At 45.3% G+C, this 22267-nt stretch overlaps 1 protein-coding gene across 4 annotated transcripts in view; it reads left to right on the top strand.

The window, feature by feature from the left end:
• The window catches only part of CNNM1 (cyclin and CBS domain divalent metal cation transport mediator 1), a 49390-nt gene that overhangs the window by 9963 nt on the left and 17160 nt on the right, over positions 1-22267 (top strand). For all 4 annotated transcript variants that reach the window (XM_037050776.1, XM_037050777.1, XM_037050774.1 and 1 more), the window contains exons 2-6: positions 10773-10916; positions 14726-14866; positions 16521-16690; positions 18359-18458; positions 19081-19128. In XM_037050776.1, coding sequence (XP_036906671.1) covers positions 10773-10916; positions 14726-14866; positions 16521-16690; positions 18359-18458; positions 19081-19128 — 603 coding nt within the window. The remainder of the gene's footprint in view (positions 1-10772; positions 10917-14725; positions 14867-16520; positions 16691-18358; positions 18459-19080; positions 19129-22267) is intronic.

The following is a 22267-nucleotide window of genomic DNA, read 5'->3' as shown; positions in this document are numbered from 1 at the left end:
TTAACAGCCATACATGTTTGGTTATATTTCTGGCTTACTTAAAGCATTTGGGTGTCTCAGAGGAGGGGGGCGTCTCTGGATTTGCCTAATGCTCTCTTAAACTGGTTTACCTCTGGGCCCACATTTGGGGCCTCTGGACCTCCAATAACAACTCAGTTCTCTTTTTATTTCCTACTGTCCGTTACTTTCCAAATTAAGATTTTTCTCAATTCATTTTTCCCTCCCTCCCTGCTTCTTTCCCCCCTCTCTCCTTTCTTCCTTCCCTTCCTCCCTCCTCCCCTCCCTTCCCTCTCCCTTTCCCCCTCCCTCCCTCCCTTCCTTCCTTCCCCATATGACATTATTGTATGTCAAGCCCGCTGCTTTCTTGGTCCTTGCAGTCAAGTAGGGAGAAACACACTGGCCAATAAATAATTAATTACACAGGGTGACAAGTGATTTGAAGAAAAAGTGTAGGGATCTATGAGAGCACATAATTGGGGCCCTGACCTGGCCCTGTAGGTAAGGACAGGCTCCCCCTCCTCAAGTGATATCTAAGCTGAGTCCTGCAGGGTGGTGATGAGGGGACCAGAGGAAGAGCTCTCCAGGGGAAGGGAGCAGACCCGCAGAGGCTTCAGGGAAGAGGGCCAGTGTGGGTGTCATGCGGGGTTCCTGGGCCTTTTAACATCCCTGAGGGAAAATGCCACCTCCGCCAATCAGCCCTCCCTCAACCTCTATTGACTGCCAAGGTCATCTGGGCAACTGAATGCAGTAACATTCACAAGGTGCCAGGCTACCAGGGCTCTGGCAGATGGATGTGGATATAAATATGGGAAGGACCCTGCCCTCCAAGAGCATGAAAAGAGGAAGGGCGCTGATGGAAATGCTGCAAAGGCATCCAGACAACATCTGTCGGGGAAGGGCGAAGGGAGGGATAATTCCCTGGAAGGATCTGGGAAAACTTCTCTGAGGAAGTGAAAAGAGAGGGACTCCAATAAGCAGTTATGCTGGGGAAGGGCATGCCAGCTGATGCAGGAGCTTGTGATAGAAAAAGGCGAGAGGGAGCCAGTGCTACACTCGAGTGCTGGCAAAGCCATGATCACAATGCTGCTTTTCTTCCAGCAAAACAGAGAACTAGGCAGAGTGAGGTATTGGTTGAATGTAATTTGTTTCCTCACAATGCTGAAAGTGTATCTTTTAAGCGTTTTGGGTGGTGATATTTCTAAAATGTTTTATACCCATCTCTGCCTTCCTGAACAAAGGATCCCAAATATAACTTAATCTTTTCTTGAGGACACAGGAGCATGGCCATGAGAATGGAGATTATGTTATGCAGTATTTAGTTTTTTATTTTTCTCTATCCACAGGCTACTGGCTGCTGGTTCTATTTGAGCTGGCTGCAAGCAAATCCCTGCCCCACTCATCACAAAACCACTCTTTCTGAACCTCTTTGAGAGGTTTTATTTCACCGAGAAACCAAATAAATACACATGTTGGGAATCGTGTGCCTGATAGACAATAAGCTTCAATAAATATTTGTTGAACAAGTGATTAATTAGGCCTTGACTAGGAGTTTGGGGTGTGGGGTTGGTATACAAATCTGAGAGAGTTCCTTCTGGGACCAGAGTCAAAGCCGTGCAAAGTCAGACCTCCAGATAATGGGTCGCCACGCTGCTATTTTTATAGTGTTGCTTAGCAAGCCAAACTGCCAATCGGCTTAGATTCTAGTGACTAAACAACTACTTTTTCATGCCCTGGTGATGCTGGTTGCCATGGCGCTCTGGGTGACACAGTTGGCTTTTTTATAATTGCCTTTCAGTGGCTCAGGAAATTTTGTGATAAATGTGTTGATTACTCTATTTCTGATGAATTGGAGCAGGATAATTACTACAAAGGACAGCCTCTCTCTAGTAACTAGAGAAAGGGGCTTTTGTTACTGCTAGGATAACATTTTTTCCTTTTTCTTTCTGATTGGACAGAAGTGATTTGATTTGATTGTATAGATTTTAAAAAGACTTAGCATGTGGTAAGGCAGCTTTTTCTCATCTTATTCCAGTGGAATTCTTCAGTATTAAAATATAGGCATTAGGAGTTCACAGCCCTTTGTAAACACAAGAGGCTGTAACTTTTGGCACTGGTAAAACTCGGGCATATCATACGCCATCACAAAGAAGCCTTCTGTAGAGCCGGACTGTTTTTGTCATCCAGGACTGTTTCAGCTCATGAAAGTATGGAATTTTAGAGCCAGACAGGGCACCTTGGAGATCACTTGGTCCTATCCATTCATTTTAAGGTGGAGAAAACTGAGGCCCAGAAAAGATAAATAGTGAAAATAGCAATGATAAGCTCTTATAGTTGTAAAGCCTTTACACTAGCAAAACTCTTCCCAACAACTAACTCATGTGCTCACTGTGTATGTGGGGTCACTAGAATTTACCCCCATTTTGTAGCTGTGGTGCCTGGGGTCTGGAGACATGAGTGGCATGCTCAATGTTAGTGACTGAGGCAGAACCCGAAGCCACATCTGTCCCTTGCTGCCTTAGACCACCTGGGCCCAGATCTCAGCTCCTCTGTTTGCTGGTTGTATGACTGGGTGGGACAAGTCCCTCTACCACTTAGAGTGAGGCTTCTCTTCCTTCTTTAAATGGGAATAATGATACTGCATTGTAAGTGTATTGCCTGGATAGCACTCAGGACACTCTACCATTGGCTTCTTACCTCACTGATGTAGTTAAAGGAATAGTATCTAGTTAGACATTTTGTATAACAAGTGCTGATCCACCCCACTTAAAAGTCACTGTATATAGTAAACAAAACTGAGAGCTGCTTATTTTGGATAGGCCCCAGGGAACCAATACTGACTTCTGGCAATTTCCTTACGTTAGGTTTCTTGACTCATCACTCTGCCCTTCCTCAGGCATCCCAAGCAAATAAAAAAATAAACATCAGGCCTAAGGTTCATTTTTTCTCTTGCCCCACATTCAGCCCCTCACGTAGGCTCTGCTTTCAGCATATCTAGAGAATGTGACTACATCTCACCACCTCACTACCACCACCCCGGTCCAAGCCACTACCTGTCTGTCACCTGGATGTGTGCCAGAGCTTCCTGTGAGATCGCCCTGCTTCCACCTTTGCCCAACTTTGTGTCCATTCTTAACATACTAGCTAGAGGGATCCTTTTAAACTATATGTCAGATCATGTCACCTTTTTGCCAAAGAGCCAATACACATAGAAAACCCACAAAATTCTGTAAAGGCTTTATCTCACTCAGAGTAGTAGCTGAAGTTCTTACAAAGCCCAGACAGGCTTGCTCATAGCTGCACCTACCCCACCCTCTACCTTCCTGACCTTGGCTTTTACTACCATCCTCTCCCACACTCTGCAGTCGCCCCACTGGCCTCCTTGCCATTCCTTAAGCACATGAGTTACAATTCCAACTCAGGGCCTTTTCATCTTCTCCTACTGCAAAGATATCCCCCAGCTATCCATGAGGCTTCCTACCTCACCGCCCTCAGATCTTTATTCAACTGTCCCCTTCTCGGGGAATTCATCCCTGGCCTCCCCTACCCTGATTGTAAGACCAACTGACTCACTCCCACACACTCCCTCCTTGCCCTTCCCTGCTTTGCTTTTCCGCTTAGCACTGTGCTATCGACTCTACTTATTTGTCTGGCGTGTTATCTCTCACCCTCATTGATTAGAATGTGATCTTCAGGAGGAAAGTAACCCTGTCCATTGTATTCATGGCTGCAATTCTAGTGCCTAAAACTGCCTGACACATAGCAGGCATTCAATAAATACTGTTGAAAGAATGAAGAAAAGACAAATTATAAGAATGTTGGGATTTCTAATACATAGGAGCAAAGGAAAAGGCGGTTAAAAATAACTCCTGGGTTATGACTCCGGGTGCCTAGAAAGTTGGTGGCGCCATGTGCTGTAGCAGAGAGGGAGGAAGAGCAGGGATGGTGGGTGTGGAAGATCAGGTGTTCCTGGATAAGTGATTTGGACAAGACAAGGGGACAGCTCAGGCAAAATGTCTGAAACAGGATGAGAGTTAAAATAGACACTGATGTTAAGATACAAATTTAGTTCTCAGGAAAGAGGTAATGGTGATATTTAAAGTGATGGGCTCTGCTGGGATCTTTAACTGAGGAGCGAGAAGAGCAGAGGATCAAGGACTGGAGCCACTGCCCATTAGAGTCTCCTGAAGAAGTGTTAAACATCCCAGGGCCTGGACCACAGCCCAGATCAGTTAGATCAGAGCTGCCGTGGGTGGGACACAGATAGCAGTCGGTTTTAAAGCTCCCCAGTGAGTCCCACATGCAGCCAGAGTTGAGAATCACTGAGAATCTTTGAGATATATTTATCTTTAGGTGCAGATAAGGTAAAAGCAGCCGCAATAGAAACAGAAAAGTAGGAAGAAAACTAAGTTATCTTGACCAGTCGTCATACTCAAATGTGCATGAGAGTTACTTGGCTACCTTGAGGACATGCAGTCTGACCTGGACTGCTGGGGTGGAGGCCAAACTTCTGCATCTGTCACAAGCTCCCAGGCAATACCAGTTCTGGTAGCAAGTATCAAGAGCAGTGCTTCTCAAATTTTATCATGCATAAGAATCACCTGGGATGTCATTAAAACAGCTGTCTGGGCCCAATCTTACCACCCAAGATCCTGATTCTGTAGATCAGGGGTGGACCCAAGAATCTGCATTTTGAACAGGTGCCCAGGTGATGCTCAATGCTGCTCTTCCCAAGGAACACACTGTGAGTGGTAGAGGGTCGCCAAGACCAAGGGAAGAAAGAAGAGGCACTCAGCACTGTCAAGCAAATGAATAAGAGATGCTGCAGGGGCAGGGAGGAATAAAAAGGCACTGTATTTTACAAGGTGAAGGTCATAAGTGAAGCAGAAACCATAAAACGATTTCTGCTTTCCTTAATTCTCTATTTCTAAGCAGTATGCTTTCCTCCGAGCTTCTGTGTTTTATCTTGGGAACACCTTACCTTACCAAAGTGATGTAGCTATTTTTGAAAGAGAAAGGAAGCAAATCAATTACTTGCTTTTTTCCCCAAGGCACAGTGCTAACTGGGTCCTCAGGAGCTCTTCTCTGCGGACGTGCCTAAACCATTTACAGGCTATATTTATTAAAGACTCCTCAGAAGATATTTCAGTTCCTTTAAATACCAAAATGCAATTGTGATTCTCTCTCTCCTTAAAGCAAGATTTCCAACCACAGCACAATTGACGTTTCTTGTGGTGAGGGCGCCCTGGGCACTGAAGGATGTTTAGCTGCATCCCTGGCCTCTGCTCACTAGATATCAGTAGCATCCCCCCACCCCACGTTTTGACAACCCAGACTGTCTCCAGACAAAGCCAGATATCCCTGGGGGGCAAAGTCAGCCCCAGCTAGGAACCACTGCTTTAAAAGCAGCATCTGAAAACCTAATTGTCCTTCTAAGACATCTGACTCATAGTTTGGGTGTGTATGTCGATGCCAGGTGGTGGTGGGATCGAACACCCTGTGGGTTCATGGGGCAACAGAAAAGACTAGTAGTCTGGCTTTCAGTTGTGGGGAATTTTATTGACCTCAGACACACAGAGTGCCTGTAGAACCTCAGACTTATCTCAGAGGTACAAGAAACTCAGTGTTAAACATGAACATCCACTCTCTTCCCCATGTCAACAAAATACCTTCACCACCACATCGTATGAGGGAGAGCGTTCATCGGCTTGACACTGCAACTAGTTTTCATTACTGGAGGGTCTTCTTGTCTTTTCTTGAGTACTTAGCATCTTGTGACTTAAACCAAGTTTACCAGAGGGAGCAGGATTTAACTAGACATCTCAGTGCTTATTTCTCTTCCTTGTTAATAGGTAGGTCATTGGACAAATAACCAGAGTGCTACAGAGCCTACTTGTAAACCAGTGATTTTCAAACTTTAGCCTGCATTGCAGCCAGTTGTAAAGCTTATTAAACTGCAGCTCACTGGGCAGAACTCCCTGAGATTCTCATTTACTAGACATGAATAGGGCCTGAGAATTTGCATTTCTAACTTAGTCCTGGAGATGCTTGACAAATTGTGAAGTTCTGTATAAATGTTAACAATTGTCACCATTCATTAGCCTACATTAATTCATAGGCATCCTGCTTTTCTAGTAAGTTGGAAGGAAATTGAAATTAACGGACTAGTAACTGTGAGAAGGCACTTGAAAAACCCTGCTAGTCTGTAGAGGGCACATTCAGCAAGAAAGACCACAGCCCCCATTCCCAGGACCTCCCGGAAGGGCCAAAGAGGGGAATGGCCAGAATTTAAGCCATATCCCCATCAACATTTACTGCTTATCAGCCAGTGGTGTATCTTGGATAAATGTCCATTTATTTCTTTACCCACTTGGTGATTGAGTTGTGTTTTTATGAGTTGTAAATTTTCTTTATTCTGGACACAAGCTCTTTATCAGATATATGATTGCAAATATTCAGCTGTCTTTCGCTTTCTTTTGATGGTGTCCCTTCTCAATTTTGATGAAACCTTATTTTATATGTATATGGGTTTTTTTCCCTTTTGGTTGCTTGTGCTTTTAATGTCTTATCTAAAAAATCATTTGCTACTCCAAGATCACAAACACTTATTCTCGTATTTTTCTCTCACAGTTTTATAGTTTCCACTCTTACATTTAGGCATGTGGTCTATTCCAAATTAATGTTTGTATACAGTGTGAAGTAGACACCAGCCTTACCCTTTTCATGTAGATAGCCAGTTTTCACCCATTATTCATGAAGTTCTCACTCTATGCCAGGTGCTATTCTAGATTCTGGAGAAACAGAGGTAAGTAGAATATAGCTGGTGCCTCTCAGGGAACTTACCGTCCTTGTGGGGGATCACATACAAACAGAGAACAACAACGTGGTGAAATAATGTGTGTATGGTGCTTAGCACTGTGCCTGGCCCTTGGAGTGTGTATAGCAAATGGTGGCTGCCACAATAACCACACCGTCTACCAGTGTGCGTATTAGAAATGCCAGTGGAGAGGTGTGTTCAAAGTGCTGTGGCATCAGGGAGTGACTAACTTCTCTGTGTCTCAAGATGGTCACCCCTGGCTGGTGTGGCTCAGTGGATTGAACGCAGGCCTGCGAACCAGAGGATCGCGGTTCGATTCTCAGTCAGGGCACATGCCTGGGTTGCAGGCCGGTTCCTGGCCAGGGACGCACAAGAGGCAACCATACATTGATACTTCTCTCCTTCTCTCCTTCCCTTCCCCTCTAAAGATAAATAAGTTTTTAAAAATCTAAAAGAAAAAGATGGGTCTTCACCTGGGGCCACCCCAATCCCTTCTGGGGCCCAGGAAGAGGTGGGATACAGGGAAATAGGTCTCTCAAAGGCCAACCTTTCTGAGAGAGGAAGGACCTCAGGTATGTGTGTCATGGGAAAATCCGGTTTTCTTGTCCCTGTGAGTGTCAGCTCCCAACAGGGCTATGCGTTTGCTGATTCCTGTTCCAGTCTGTGCCTCAGAGAGAATGACTTCTTCATTGGTTTGTAGATCTCTACAGGCACTTGAAGGAATCATGAAGGCTGACCATGGATTATAGAATGTTTGTAAATAGATTATATGGGTATACTGTCTTAATGTTATATAATTAGGACTTAAAATCTCTATTTCTTGGTGATCGCTTAGTATGTCCTCAAATTGACCTTGTAAAGTACAGACCAATGGTAGACTTTCACATGGATGATATGGTATTTTGTGTGAAACATCATAAAATGTTAATTCGTATGAACTAATCTCTTAATGGCAGGAAGTACGCTGTATTACTTATATTCTGGGCTCCACATTACAAAAATTATCCAATTATAGGAAATGATTTTAAGGAATCACTTTTTCAAGTTTTTTTTTCATCATAGTAGCATTTGTTTTGCCATCTGCTAGCACATGTTAGCACAAAAGTGTGCACAGGTACCGTCAGTGTTAGAATGCTGTGTTGGGGGGAAAACTTTAAATTGAGCACATTCTAATAATCAACATAATCTATATTAATTTACAAACCCCTCCAATTCAGTTAGATAGGATGCAGTTGTTTCAGAGAAGGAATTTCAGAATCACTGAGACAGAGCTTAAACTTTAACTAATTGAAACACATTGTACTTTATTAAAAAGTAAAGATTTTAGTGCCTGGTTTTAATGTCATATATCACATCTAGTATGGATTTTATTCTGTTTTAGTTCAGTTCATCAGGCACTTGATGGCTGCCTGGTATATGGAAGGTGCCCTGTCCAAGTCTGTGTCTGGAAGGACCTTAGGATCTGAGGGAAAATCCTGGTCCAGTAGAGGACACACACATTGCCAGTTACGAGAAACAGCAAACTATGTGGTAACGACTCTAATGGAGTTAGCAAGGGCTTAGCAACCCCGGTCAGGAGAGGTTGGTTCGGATTCAGAACAGGGAAGATCTAGGAGAGCTTTCTCGAGGAACTGGCACGTGAGCTGGAACTTGAAGGGCCAGTGGAGATGCGATCAATGAGAGAATGAAACTGTGTGAGTGAAGACTTAGAAAGTGGACATGCAGGAAGTCGAGGAAGTGGAGGTAACCTGGAATATGGAATAATTACAGAATGTAGCCGGGCATGCAATTAGAAGGATAGTAAAGAGCCACATTTTGCAGTCTTTATAATACATAACTCATGAGTTTGGCTTTGATTCTGTGCACACTAGGGAGCCATAGAGGGTTGCTGAGTAGGGCAGTGGCGTGATCAGATCAGTTTGGGAGTAAGTCAGAAAATAGGTTGAAGGTGAAGAGGAAATTACAGACCATTATTGAATGATAAAAATACCTTATTTTCAATAGAAACCCCAATAGGTAGCTTTCTTGTGATTAGAAGCTTTTGAAGTTAATGTATTTAAATTGCAATGACCAAGCAAAAGCTTATAAAAAAATAACACTGATAAAGCACAAACTTTTTTTTTCCTTGCAAAAATAACATCCTAGATTTTTTCCTTTAGTGTTTCTCAGCCAAGGGAAAAAAACACCCAGATTTTCATTTTAGAAACAGGACCAAGAAATGTGTTTATCAGAAGATGAAAACAAACCAAGATGAAGCAGGACTGTTACATAAGACTGGGGGCCTTGGTTAGGACTGAACCCAGTTACCTGGGTTTACAGTTCAGCTCTGCCATTTCCAAGTGGCTGTGTAACTCCAGGCATTTTACTTAACCATTCTGTGCCTCAGTTCTTTCATCTGTAAAATGGGGGTTACAATTGTACTCAACTTGGGGTTGTTCATGAGGATTAAATGAATCAATACATGTGAAGTGCTTTGAATAGTGCCTGGCACATAGTTAGAGCTCAATAAGTGTTAATTATTATTATTCAGTTGTGGGGCAATAATAATGAACTGCCTATGACACATAACAAAGTGCGTTCACACATCCCCGAGGCCATTTGAGCTCCAGCATCACCTTTTAAGTACGATTTTATTATGCTCACAGATTCTGTGAATCCGGAATTTGGACAAGGTACAGTAGGAATTGCTTATCTCTGCCTTGCAATGTCTATGCCAGCAGCAGGAGATGACGTGAATGGGTTTGGAGGATCGATCTGTATCAACTGAGATTACAGATTCACTGCCAAGGTGGCTTCTTTGCTAACCTGGCTGGCACTTGGATAGGATGGCTGGAAGGCTGGGCTCAGCTGGGACTGTTATGTAGCACCTGCATGTGGCTTCTCCATCATGGTGGCCTAGCCTTCGAAGTCTCACAGCAGACACTTCCCTGTTTTCTGTTGTTAGAGTTGTCACAATTCACCCTGACTCAAGGGAAGGAGATAGGAGCCACACCTGTCTGTGGGGAAGCCTATCAAAGAATTGTGGGGAATGTTTTAAAGTCACCATACTGGTATTTTTCCCTGATTCTAGATGAGAAGATTGAGACTAATAGAGGTCCAATGATTTAACAAGGGCTGGTTGAACGGATAATTGAGATGGTTTAAGGCGGGAGGGGTGGTGAAAGTTTGAAGGAGAAAAGGGCTTCTAACCTAACCCTTCTGACTGCAAGTTTTTGATCTTTAATTAGACTATTCATCCTCCTTCAGCTTGACCACTGAACAGCACTGGTTTGAACTTCATGGGTCCACTTACATGCGGATTTTTTTCAATAAGTACAGTTTGCCCTTCGTATCCATGGTTTTTGTATCTGCAGATTCAACCACCTACAGCTCAGAACCAGTATTTTTGCAATCCCAGTACTATTTCAATCCACAGTTGGTTTGAATCCATAGTTTCAAAGGGCTGACTGTAGAGAAGTTAGTTATACACAGATTTTATACACAGATTATACACAGAAGTTATACACAGATTTTCAGCTGCGCAGGGGTCAGTGCCCCTAACCCCTACATTGTCCAGGGTTCAACTGTACTTACTAATATGTGAAAGTTAAAAGAAAAAAATGTAACTGACTTTGTATACAGAGTAATCAAAAGGAGGTTTACAGTTGTGAGTGTGTGAAACACAGAATTAATAAAGCAATTGTAATAATCACAATTCCATCTCTCTTTCCATACAGACAACTGTAACATGACTTTTGCCAACCTTGTGTATTAGGTAACTTTCCAGGAAAGAAACAGAGATGTAAAAATATAAGGTTTGCATTTATATAAGCTTGCACACAGCCTTCGTGTTTTAAGGAGGTCCAGGCATGGGTTCAGTCCTGAGATTAGTGAGAAAGCAACTTCGTATAATTTTCTCCTAGGGAAGGGTCTTTGAAAACATCCCAGATGCTTAACTATGACTTCATTTGTTCTCTAGGAAAATCTCACTTGGCCATTGTGCAGCGGGTGAATAATGAGGGAGAAGGGGACCCCTTCTATGAGGTGATGGGCATTGTTACACTGGAGGACATCATAGAGGAGATCATCAAGTCAGAGATCCTGGATGAAACGGACCTCTATAGTAAGTGCATGGCCTTGGCTATTGTCCAAGGTCATCTTGTTTTCCTCTGCGATGCTCAGAGCTGGCTTAGCTTGATACACAGTGAGAAAGAGGGTCATGCCAAGCCCATGCATTGCCATGTGTCAACCCCCTCATGCCAGGTGGTGGCATGGCCAGGTGCCCTGGCTTGAATTAAGTGAGTCCCTGAGAAAATGCTAGGTCAGTGATTTTCAACCTTCTTCATCTCATGGCACACTCATTACTAAAGTAATTACTAAAATTCTGTAGCACACCAAAAATATATTTTGTTGCTGATCTGACAAAAAAATAGCTATAATTTTGATTCATTTATATCTGACAACTATTGTTGTGTTGGCTCTTGTCACTTTTCTATTTAGCAGTCTAAGGGGAAAGAAGTCAGTGCCTCTGACTAAATAGTGAAGTATTGCATGTTTTAAAAATTCTTGGGGCACACCGCTTGAAAATCACTATGCTAGCTATGATATTTTGCCATATGTAATGCTCACTCTTTTGCCCAAATTTTTGAGGGAAAAATAAGGATATGCATTGTATGTGGGTATAATTATTACATACCATGGATAGAATAGTGGATATTATCCTGTGTATAATGTGCACAAAACCACAGGTGCACATTATAGACGGGAGTGCATTATACCAGGCAAAATATGGTAAATGTTTATCAGGAGGGAACCTCCAGGAACCAAGACTATGACAAGGAGACCTCCTGGCCTTTGACTGAAAAAAGAACTAAAGGAAACACAGTACACCTTGGATGGCTGCTCTGCCCTTGTTTCTGTCCCCGTGTTGTTCCTGTTTTGTCTCTGTCCACCTCTGCAGACCCCAGCATGCCCTAGGGTTCCACGGGACAACCTGCTCACACCAAAACACCCCATGCAGTGCAGACTGTCCTGAGATTGTGCACCGCCACCTAAGCCAAACCTTGAACATCCCTTCTTATACACTGCTCTTCTCCCTTATGCTTCTTCAGCCCCAACACCTGGTTTCCCCTCTCCTCCCTTCCCACCCCTGGTTCCTGTCCCTGCTTCTGTCCCTTCTCCCTTCTTTCTGGTCTCCTCTCTCTCTTACCCACTACTCCTCAGGAACAGTACGGACTCCTCCATGAAGATAATGGGTGCTTTTAGTTACTGAGCCTTATCAAAGCTTTGGTTGCAAATGTTACAGACAATAGACAGTGCTTTGTCTGTAGGACGGGAGTGTTATCTAAATCCCTGGGAGTCCTGCCCTGGCTGGTGTAGCTCAATGGATTGAATGCGGGCTGCAAACCACAGGGTAACCTGTATGATTCCTAGTCAGGACCTATGCCTGGGTTGCAGGCCAGGTCCCCGGGTGGGAGCCATGTGAGTCAACCACACATTGATGTTTTCTATCTCTCTTTCTCCCTCTCTTCTTCTCTCTCTAAAAATAAATAAATAGAATCCTAAATAAATAAATAAATACAGGGAGTCCTTAGGACCAGGAAACTTCCTCTGAATTTTACCTCATGGTCCAGCAATCCTTCTCCCCACAGGTAACCCATCCCAGACCCCTATCCTTAGTTTGTAGAAGCAGCCATTCAAAAACTAGCTCCCAGTAGGAAAAGCTTTGATACTTTAAGGCAGTGAGCAGAAAGAATGCTTCCCCTTTGGACTAAGAAGAACTGTAACCTAAAAGATGGCCCAGTCTTGACAGAACATACCAGGTGTGTCACAGTGTCTGCTGTTGCTATGATGCCAGGCCTGTCTTCCTCAAAAAGAGATTGACCTTGTCCTCCCCCATTCCCTTCTCCCTTCTCCACCTCTGCCCCTCACTCGATTGAGAATCGCAAGTGTCTCCATAGTTATATTAGTGAAGACATTCACACTAAAGTGTTAGTGGCTGATAGTAGGGATAGGAGTATAAATGAGTAACCTCCTTGTAAGGCATTTGTTTTAGCAACCTTAGTTTTCTAAATACTATTCAAATAAAAGGAATGAAGAAGGAGGTCAGAGAAATGATTCTCTGTGATGAAATGTTTAGTGGCATCCTGATGGAGGAGGGAGAGGACTGATTAGGCAAAAATATCGTGCAAATCAGAAGGTTGCTCACTAATGAGAGGAAAAGAACTGGCCTAGCCCTTGGCCAGGTAGCTCAGTTGTTTGAGGCATCATCCCATACAACAAAAGGTTGTGGGTTCAATCCCCAGTCAGGGCGTGTATGGGAGGCAGCCAATCAATGTTTCTGTCTCACATCAATGTTTCTTGCTCTCTCTCTCTCTCTCTGTCTTTTCCTATCTCTCCCCCTCCCCCCAACTTCCTCTCTACAATCAATAAACATATCCTCAGGAGATTTTTTTAAAAGACTGCCCTACACAAATACTTGCTACTCTCTTGCTGAGCAATTGATTCTCTTTCTAAAAGAGAAGGTTAGGATTTTCCTGCCTTTGTAAATAAGCTTCTGGCACGCTTCCTAAGAGCTCTGAGAAGTCCAAGGAGCCAAGAGTACAGTGTTGCTTCTCACTTGACCCTGACCCACAGGAAAGCTAGGTCTGGATCTCGCCACTGTTGCAACCTGGGAAAAAGGAGTGTTAAAGCAGGACCCAGAGTCCAAGACAGAGAGCAGCACAGTGGAAGGGCATGTCTCCTTCTAAAAGGAGACCCAGCCGATGTGGCTGAGATGAACACCACAAGGAAGGGGAGAGTCCAGGACAGCCAGATTCTGAGCCCTGGTTCCCTGTTTCTGGGCTTCATTCCCTTTACTCTCCATGGGGTCCGCTCAGCTGCACTGAAGGTTCCCCGCAGTCCTGCTTTCCTCTAGGACAAGCTTGGAGAAAACCTGAACTTCTTTTCCTCTTCCCCTTAGCACAGATGAGACTAACTGGAAGTTTCCAAATTTTACTCAAAACTAAGAGAAAGCAAAAGACAAATGACTAAATAAAGCATTTTGTTTCTCCCTCGAAAGTATGTTTTAAATAAAACTTCAAAAAAAAACAGAAGAGAGAAAAGAATTGGATACAGCAAATTTCTTAAACAATGACCACAGGCTCTCCGAAGTTCCTCCAGGTCCTGCCCAGAGAACATGCCTCTGTAGGTTATAGGGCTGTTCCCATTTCCTCTCCTTTCTTCTTCCCTTTATTTCCCTCAATTCTGTCCCCTTGGAGGTGAGGGGCCAAGGTTAAACCAGGAGAATTGTGAATGGGAAGAGGAGGTGACCACCCACCTCCCTTGGGTGGCATGCTTGAGTTCTGCTCAGAGCGTGGTCAGAATCAGCAGGAAGTGACCAGGTGAGTCCAGCTCTCGGGACAGAAACAGGCGGAGGCAGGACCCCCTTGGCAGTGCCAAACCCTTTGGTGCTGAGAACGCAAGTCCCTGAGGTTTGAATGCCTTTTTGTGAGTACTTCACAGATCATTTCTGGTTGGAGGCTCACAATATCAATAACTGCATGAGATGGACAGAAGAGTTATAAATTATTAACCTTTTTATATAGGTTAAAAGACACGAACATTCTGATGCTTAGAGAGTAGCACAGCTTGTAAATAGGGGAGCCCGCTCCAGAACCCTGACCTTGGGAGTCACCGGCCAGCCTCTCCCCCTTTCCACCACACACCACCTAAGTGTAAATAACACTGAGCAGATTACAGCACCTTCTACCTTCTGTCCCTTATCAACCTCCTTCCGCTCCCTGTGAGGTATTGTAATGTCAGCTACAGTTGACACTTTGCAGAAATTCAGGTGGTCTCAGAGGATCTGGCTGCCTTATATAACTCTGGGAAAGCCTCCAGAAACCAACAGTGATTCTGAGATAGTTGCAATCTGTCCCCTGTGATCCGCAGCCGACAATCGGAAAAAGCAGAGGGTGCCACACCGGGAGAGGAAACGGCATGACTTCTCTTTGTTTAAGCTTTCCGACTCGGAGATGAGGGTGAAGATCTCCCCACAGCTTCTGCTGGCCACGCACCGCTTCATGGCCACAGGTATGACTGCCCACCCATGTCTCTGCCCCGGGCAGGTAAGCCGACTCTGAAGGCACCAGTCATTTGTAATACTTTGTGACCGAATTCCAGTGTGAGACTGAGAACCACTGTTCCAGGAGAGGCGATTGCCTTAGGCAGGGTGACAGGGTGCCACATACTGTCAGTTCCAGCCTGGCCTGGTCTTCTAGGGAGGGAGGGAGTATAATTCGACTCTGCCTGTCTCTCGAGGAAAAAGCTCAAGAAACCGCTGCTGCCCTTTTTCCTTCCTCCACTCACTTGCTAGTGGGAGACAGAGGCCGGCCCCCATCCCCTCAGAGTTGGGGTGCCCAGAGGATTTGCGGGGGAGGAAAAGGCAGTGGCCTACACATCAAGGCCCTGGAGTCCAGTACCCTCCAGAGGCTGTATAGGCCTGTGAGATACGACTTCTAAAATAGAGAGGTGGACTGTGAATCTTGGGCTCTGTAGAAAAAAACAAAGTGAGAGAACCAAAAACCAAACTTGTGAACAAGGTAAAGTTTGTCCTTGAGCCCTCTGACCTTCTCACCCATGCCTAAATTAATATGCTGACCTACAAGGATCACACCCATTACGAAGTTCAGTACTTAATTAATCCAGTGTATGCTTATTGAGTATGTAATGGGTACTAGTACTGTTCCAGGTGTGAAAAAGTAGAGAAGTTTATGTTGCAGTTCTTTAGAGTTTTCAACATGTCTGGTTCTGAATACAGATTTTTTTAGCTACTTACTGATTTGCTAGAGCAAAGCAGCTATATCTTTTAATACAATAATATTATAATTGATGTAATATAATATCTGTTAATATATAAATTTGATGCAAGGATGCTCCACACTATTGAGCATACATCACTTAAATAATTAATATTTCTGCTAACTTGAAATTTCATTTCATTCAGGTGTACACCTGTGAAACCATCACCACAATCTGTGCTATAAATATATCCATCACCTCCAAAAGCTTCCTCCTGCCCTCTTTATTTATTATTATTTTTGTGTGTTAACAGAGGATCTCCCCTCTGAGCAAATTTTTAAGTATACAGCACAGTATCGTTCACCGCAGGCACCCTGCTGTGCAGGAGAGCTCTAGGGCCATGCATCTGGCAACGCTGAAGTGTTGTATCCTTTGACTCACTGCTCCGCTGGTCCCCCCCACCCCAGTACCCAGCAGCCACCCTTCTACCCTCTGCTTCTTTGAGCGCGATTATTTTAGATTCATCATGTAAGCGGTATCACACAATATCTGTCCTTCTGTGTCTGGCCTATTTCACTTAGCACAGTGTCCTCCAGGTTCATCCATGTCATCACACTTGGCAAGATTGCCTTCTTAAATCTTGCAACTTTAAAACTAAAATATGCAACTTTAAATAAAATCAAGTAGAAGATTAATTACAAAGAGATCATGTCCAGAATGGTGACCTGTTTTTCCTGAGGTGCCAGTGCAGGGACACTCATCCCCAGGGGGAATGGGGGGTACACACTTGGGTTTACGAACCCCCCACCCCGGGGAGTCACAGGAGGAGCCCTTCCAGCTGGGCCCCTGGAGCATATATGGAGGTCGGCTCCAGACACGTGCCCTGGTTGTGCGCACTCTGACCTTTCCCAGCTGCCAATTCCTCCTGACTCCTACTCTCCTCTAGAAGTGGAGCCCTTTAAGTCTCTGTACCTTTCGGAGAAAATCCTGCTCCGGCTCCTGAAACATCCCAACGTGATCCAGGAGCTGAAGTTTGATGAGAAGAACAAGAAAGCCCCGGAACACTACCTCTACCAGCGCAACCGCCCCGTGGACTATTTTGTGCTGCTTCTCCAGGTGAGTAGGAAAGGTAGAGGCCCTCTGAGGGCAAGACGAGGGCATCACTAGGCTAGAGAGGAGTGGCCTTGCCCCCCCAGTTCCAGATTCCAAGGTTCGGCTGGCTGCCTTGGGAGCAAGGCCAGGTGGGGTGGGTGATTGTCAGTGACCCGCAGAAGGAGCCCAGTATGACTGGTCAGTGTCCTGGCGGGGGAGGGGGTTCCTGATGACAGTCTGACCTCTCAGGGAGGTCTGTGGTGGGGTGCAGCGGGTACCTCTCCAGCAGAGGGATTTTGTGACTGAACTGCCAAAGCCGCCGTCCTACAGAACTCTCAACACCTTCTTGTCTCTGCTTGGACGTGCCCAGAAGTGGAATTGTCCTGCGCCTTCTCCCAGACTTTAGGCACTTATTTCAAGTTGTTCCCTCTGTCTCTCTGAAATCTCGTCTCTGACTTCCACCCACTGGTCCTTGCTCTCCTCCCTGGAGGTGCACAGAACACATCCATTCTCTCTGAAATACCTCAGCCCTTGCAGCTCCTTGACTCCCCTCCTCAAGAGAACCAGGAAGGAAGTTAATAACTGAGAGAAAGAGGTGCAGCAGCTTCCCAGCACTCCCACAAGTGCAGCCACTTTCTGCCCTGCATGCCCGGGTAGGCCTGGAAGTAGATAGCAGGCCTGGTTCCCGCACTGGGCACTGCTGGCTCCACCGTCATCTCCATCACCGTTCTGCCTCTTCCCAGTAGAACCTTGTGAACCCTAAATACAGTGATTGTCTTAAAATCTTAAACTCACAGTAACTTACAAGTGGCCTCTGTTTTATCACTGTCCACCTGCGGACAGTCTGCTCTGACACGGTAGTGTGCCTCACGCCCATCCTTCCAAATAGCTTCAAAGTGACCTCCCTTGTCCAAAAATGGAGTCACATTCTTCACTGTTGGAAATCAAGAAGTGTTCTGTCGCAGTTTTTGAATAACATAATGAACCTCTACATGCTACTGCCTTATGCTTAATATAAAACTTAACCACTTTCAAATCAAAGTTGGAAGAAGCAAAATGTAGCGGCAAGAATGTAAATCCAGAAATTAGAAAGATCTGGCTTTAAAATTCCAATATTGCCACTTCCTAACTAATCTTGACCAAGCTGGGTAACCTCTCTGAGACTCCAAACTGATTCATCCGTAAACTGAGAGCGAAAGCAGCATGGGCCTCATAGGTTTTTATGTGCCGTGCACGGAATGCAGTGTCAGGCCCATAGACACACTATATGCTGCACGTAAGCCGTCCTTGGTGGTGACGAATTTAAACAAGCTTCACAAAGAGTCAGATTTTATCTCAACCAGATTTAGGGATGGTCTAAATGTCAGCCAGACCAGTGAGATAGTTCACAGGGCCCGGGGCCGGCTGGTGCCTGGGCCTGCATCGTGGAAGGGCCATTCCATTATGCAGGGAGAGCTTGCTTGGGGTTATTCATGACTGGATGCAGCTTTATGAACTGAGCAATTAATTTACTGCAAAGGGCTACTGAAGTTACAGATACTGTTTCCAAAATGTAAATCTGGACAGAACTCACATTTTCCTCTGATAAGCTCTTAAGTCCAGTTGTCACCCAGACAGAAGTTTAGAGTTGTTGTTAATAATAGAACTGGAAGTGTGTGCACACACCGTTAGTGCGCTTCCTTCTTTCTCCAGGGTAAAGTGGAGGTGGAAGTCGGTAAGGAAGGCCTGCGCTTCGAGAATGGAGCCTTCACCTACTATGGTGTCCCAGCCATCATGACCACTTCTAGCTCAGGTATTCCCGTTCCCAAGCCACAGCTCGCTGGGGAAGCAATGGGCTACTATAGAAAAAAGCCGTTGGGTTCAGTCAAGTCTTGACTCCTGTTAGGGACCATGGACAAGCCCTTAACTTCCTGGGCTTTCAGTGTCCTCCGGCGTAAAATGGAAATTAGACTCAATTTTTATTCAGAGAGTTTGTGAAAATACATGGTAGCTGATAATGTTACCAAGTGTTGGGGATGAATAGTTGTATTTTTTAGTATGAAAAAACAATTTTATTTTTCTTCTTACACTTCTGTTACACTCTCTGGGTTTTGGGTTTTTGTTTTTTTAATCAATTTTAGAGATAGAGAGGAAGGGGGAGAGAGGAAAATATCAGTTTGTTGTTCCACTTATTTATGCATTCACTGGTTGATTTTTGTATGTGCCCTGACTGGGAATCAAACCTGGGTCATGGGCATATCAGGACAACACTGCAACCAACTGAGCTACCTGGCCAGGGCCTAAATTGTCTGGTTTGGTTTTTTCTTTTCCTGGAGTTCATTGGTGCTGGGGGTGGGGTGGAAGAGGAAGAATTCCTATAATGAGGTGTATTTTCTGAATTGCCTCTGAAACACACTGCATCCTTCTGTCCTTAGATAACGATGTGCGGAAGGTGGGGAGTCTGGCTGGATCGTCTGTCTTTCGTATGTATCTTTCACACCCCTCTCTCGTCCTCCCCATCCTAGCCCCGCCTCAGCCCTCGCTGGGGACCTGGACCCAGCACTCTGAGCCTGGGCTGGGGCTAACACTAGTGCTGGCAGCCTCTCTGTAATGCCCTGCCAAGAACACTGCTTCCTGCCAGGTACCCACAGGCCACAGGGGCTTAGTTTCTGTGTCTGGAATGTTTTCTGCCACTTCTCTGCTCGCGTACAAGTGAGAGTGGCAGGGAGGGAGGTTGTGAGGGGAGGCGCCATTTATTGTCACCTGCCAGGGAACGCAGGCGATTTGTGTGCTCTGGTGAAGGCTGAGCCTTTCTTTCTCTGCTGTGATAATTCACCCTCTGGCCTTTACTTGAAAACCTAATATGCTGTTACTGTTTCAGTGAGGCTAGTAGGAAGTGACTTCGAGATCTTGGGATCTCCAAGTGGAAGCCCCAGGCTGGTGCAATATGTTGCTTATCTGCTCCTCTCCCCTCCTCTGCCACATCTCAGCTGGCGGAGCGGTGTCTGCCAGCTGGCCGTGCATGCTGCTGGTGGGGCTGGCGCGGGGCTGCTGGCGGGTTTGCTCTGCCCCTTCTGCACTTTACCTACTTGCTGTTTCCTGCATCCAATTATTGCACTTGGGTTTAGAAGGCATGGCATTCATTGTGATGTAAGTGTGATCCAGGAAGAATTATTTCTGTAGAATTTTTTTTGACTCACTGGTCTGACATTTGCATTGCTTTCAGCTATTATTGTTTGCAGTGGCTATTTTAATGCCAGATGGGGTGTTTTCTCTTATCAGAAAAAGATTTACATAGCATTTTGTATTGGACTTCTCAGAAGGTCCCACCTTGATCAATCCCTGGCACATGAGAGATAGGTACTGTTTAACATGGAGAAGCTAAGAAGTGACTTGCTCCAAAGCACCCAGCGAGTTGGGTGCATTTCCATAGATGCATTCTGCTGTTCTGACTCGCACACCCAGCACAGTGAAGTACAGACTTGAGATCCCTCATGCTCCAGAATGCCATCTCTGTGTGGGACTATTGGAACAATTTATAGTGTAATTTTACGTCCTATCCCAGCATAGGGCTGAAATGAAATTGGAGTAGCTGCCCACACCCAAGGGGTGGCCTAGCATGAGTTGAAGGAGATCTGAAAAATAAAAACCCTGGTATTGATACATTACTATACATACATAAACCAACAAATCTCCAGAAAGGCTGATGGAGGAAGCATCAGTACGCAGAACGAGAACTCCGGATGGGTGAGGGGTGTGCTGCAGGACCAGGCAAACCTTGGTTCTCCAGAGGAGATTTCCGTTCGTCACAGGGGTCAAGGTAGAGTAACTTCCGAGATTCTGAATCTTACCTCGGTATGTTGGCCCTGTTCTGGCTTTTCCAGAAGACCGAAAGAGGTGGGAACTCTGGGGGAAAAGGGTTTCATAAGGCTCCCAGCTCACCTAATTCAGATGACCTTCTTTTAAAAGAAAATATTTTAAAAGTAGTAGGAAGATGTGATCTGGTTTCCTCCTTTCCTTCCTGTCTCTAGTGTTTTCTATCAAAATCCTTCCATTGTATCAGTGAAACAAGAGTAAACTTGTAACACTTATCTTCAAAACTGGTTAACCAAAAGGAAGCATTACACTCTCTCCACCCCCAACCCCCGCCACTTCTGGGCATATTTAGAAATCTTCAGGAGGAAAAAAATCAAATTAGTCTGTAGGGGTATAGAGACATTTACCATCCTCCCCCCAAGCCCTTCCCACTTAGTGGAGTGAAGTGTGAAACAACTACAAAGAATGCCACACACTCCTGTTGTCCCTGGTGAACATTAAGACCAGGGTCCAGCCAGCCAGCATCTTTCACTGGCCAAGAACCTTGGCCTTAGCCACAGGCAGTAAACTCTTAGAGTCTCACTCTAGCAAACTGCCCTTGTCCTCGAAGCCAGCCTGCTGTTCTATCAGCCTTTGAGGGTGATAAATGGTCTGATGAGTTTGCCAGAATACTAGCCCTGTGACCAATGCTTCAGAGTTGAACTTGAGGTTACAGGTAAGTCACTCTGACTTTCCTGTGTGGAGCAAAGAGAACACAGCCAGCACTGTCTCCTTTATCTGGGTTCTGATTGCCAGGGAATTGGGAGGACCGTAGTGAGCCTGGCACTGGAGGAACTGGGCCTGACCTCACAGTAACCAGAAAAGCAGCCCACAGGGCTGAGCAGGTGGAGAGAACAAGCTCCTATTGCTTGGCAGGGTATACATTTAATTTGCAGCCCAGAAGTGCCAAGATTCTTCTTAAGACTATGGGGTTTCTTATTCCAGTGTATCTCACAACATGAAGGGCCTGGCCTGTTCAAGTATTTGATATTTCTGTCAGAGCAAATGATTATCAGGTATAAAGCTCCCGACATACACACTTCCCTGCATGACATGGGTCCTTTCAATAAAGTCGTCTGGTATGGCAAATAAGCCCGCAGAAGCTGCCTACTTCAGTGTGCCATCACCTGCAGACAGGTTTCACTTAGCTCCTTGGAAGGGACTGGGAGTGATCGTATAAGAGAGAGGAAGACAGATTCCCATGCAGAAACACTGCTTGATCAGGGTCAAGATTAGGGGAGGACTGGAGTATTACTATGTCCTCTACCCAGGTCCCAAGAGATGTCCAGTGTCATTTTGGACCCTGTGAGGAAAGAGAGAAGGAAAAGAGAGAAGGAAAAGGGGGCAGGAGAAGAGGTGTCCTGGAGCACTCGTTCTTGCTAAGAAGTGACTACGAGCTAATTCACCAAGTTGATTCACATTAAAGATTGCTGGAAATGCTGCCTGCTCCTGTTTCCCAAGCCTCTAGCAACACGTAATGCCTCCACAGCACTGTGACCACAGAGGGACCCCCTAGGAGTCCCAGGCAGGATACAGCTTCCTCAAGGATGCCCCTAGCAGGGGCATGCACTTTGCTCTCAGCGCTCTGGTTGGGAAGCAGATACATGTGGCAGCCGGGAGAGCCTGGTGGGAATGCAGTGCCAGGCCCCCAGCAGATTTGCCGGCTCAGAAAGAAGGCTGCTTCGGATGCCTGTTCTTGTCCTTGGCAGGTCTGACCGCCTCTAAAATTACTATGCATCTTTTTGGAAGACCTTCAGAAAAGTCTAT

This window comes from Sturnira hondurensis, unplaced genomic scaffold (assembly GCF_014824575.4).
Source record: "Sturnira hondurensis isolate 20B ecotype Veracruz unplaced genomic scaffold, ASM1482457v3 Scaffold0006849, whole genome shotgun sequence".
Taxonomy (NCBI): domain Eukaryota; kingdom Metazoa; phylum Chordata; class Mammalia; order Chiroptera; family Phyllostomidae; genus Sturnira; species Sturnira hondurensis.
Note: the sequence above shows the minus strand (reverse complement) of the source record. Positions and strands in the feature narration are given on the sequence as shown.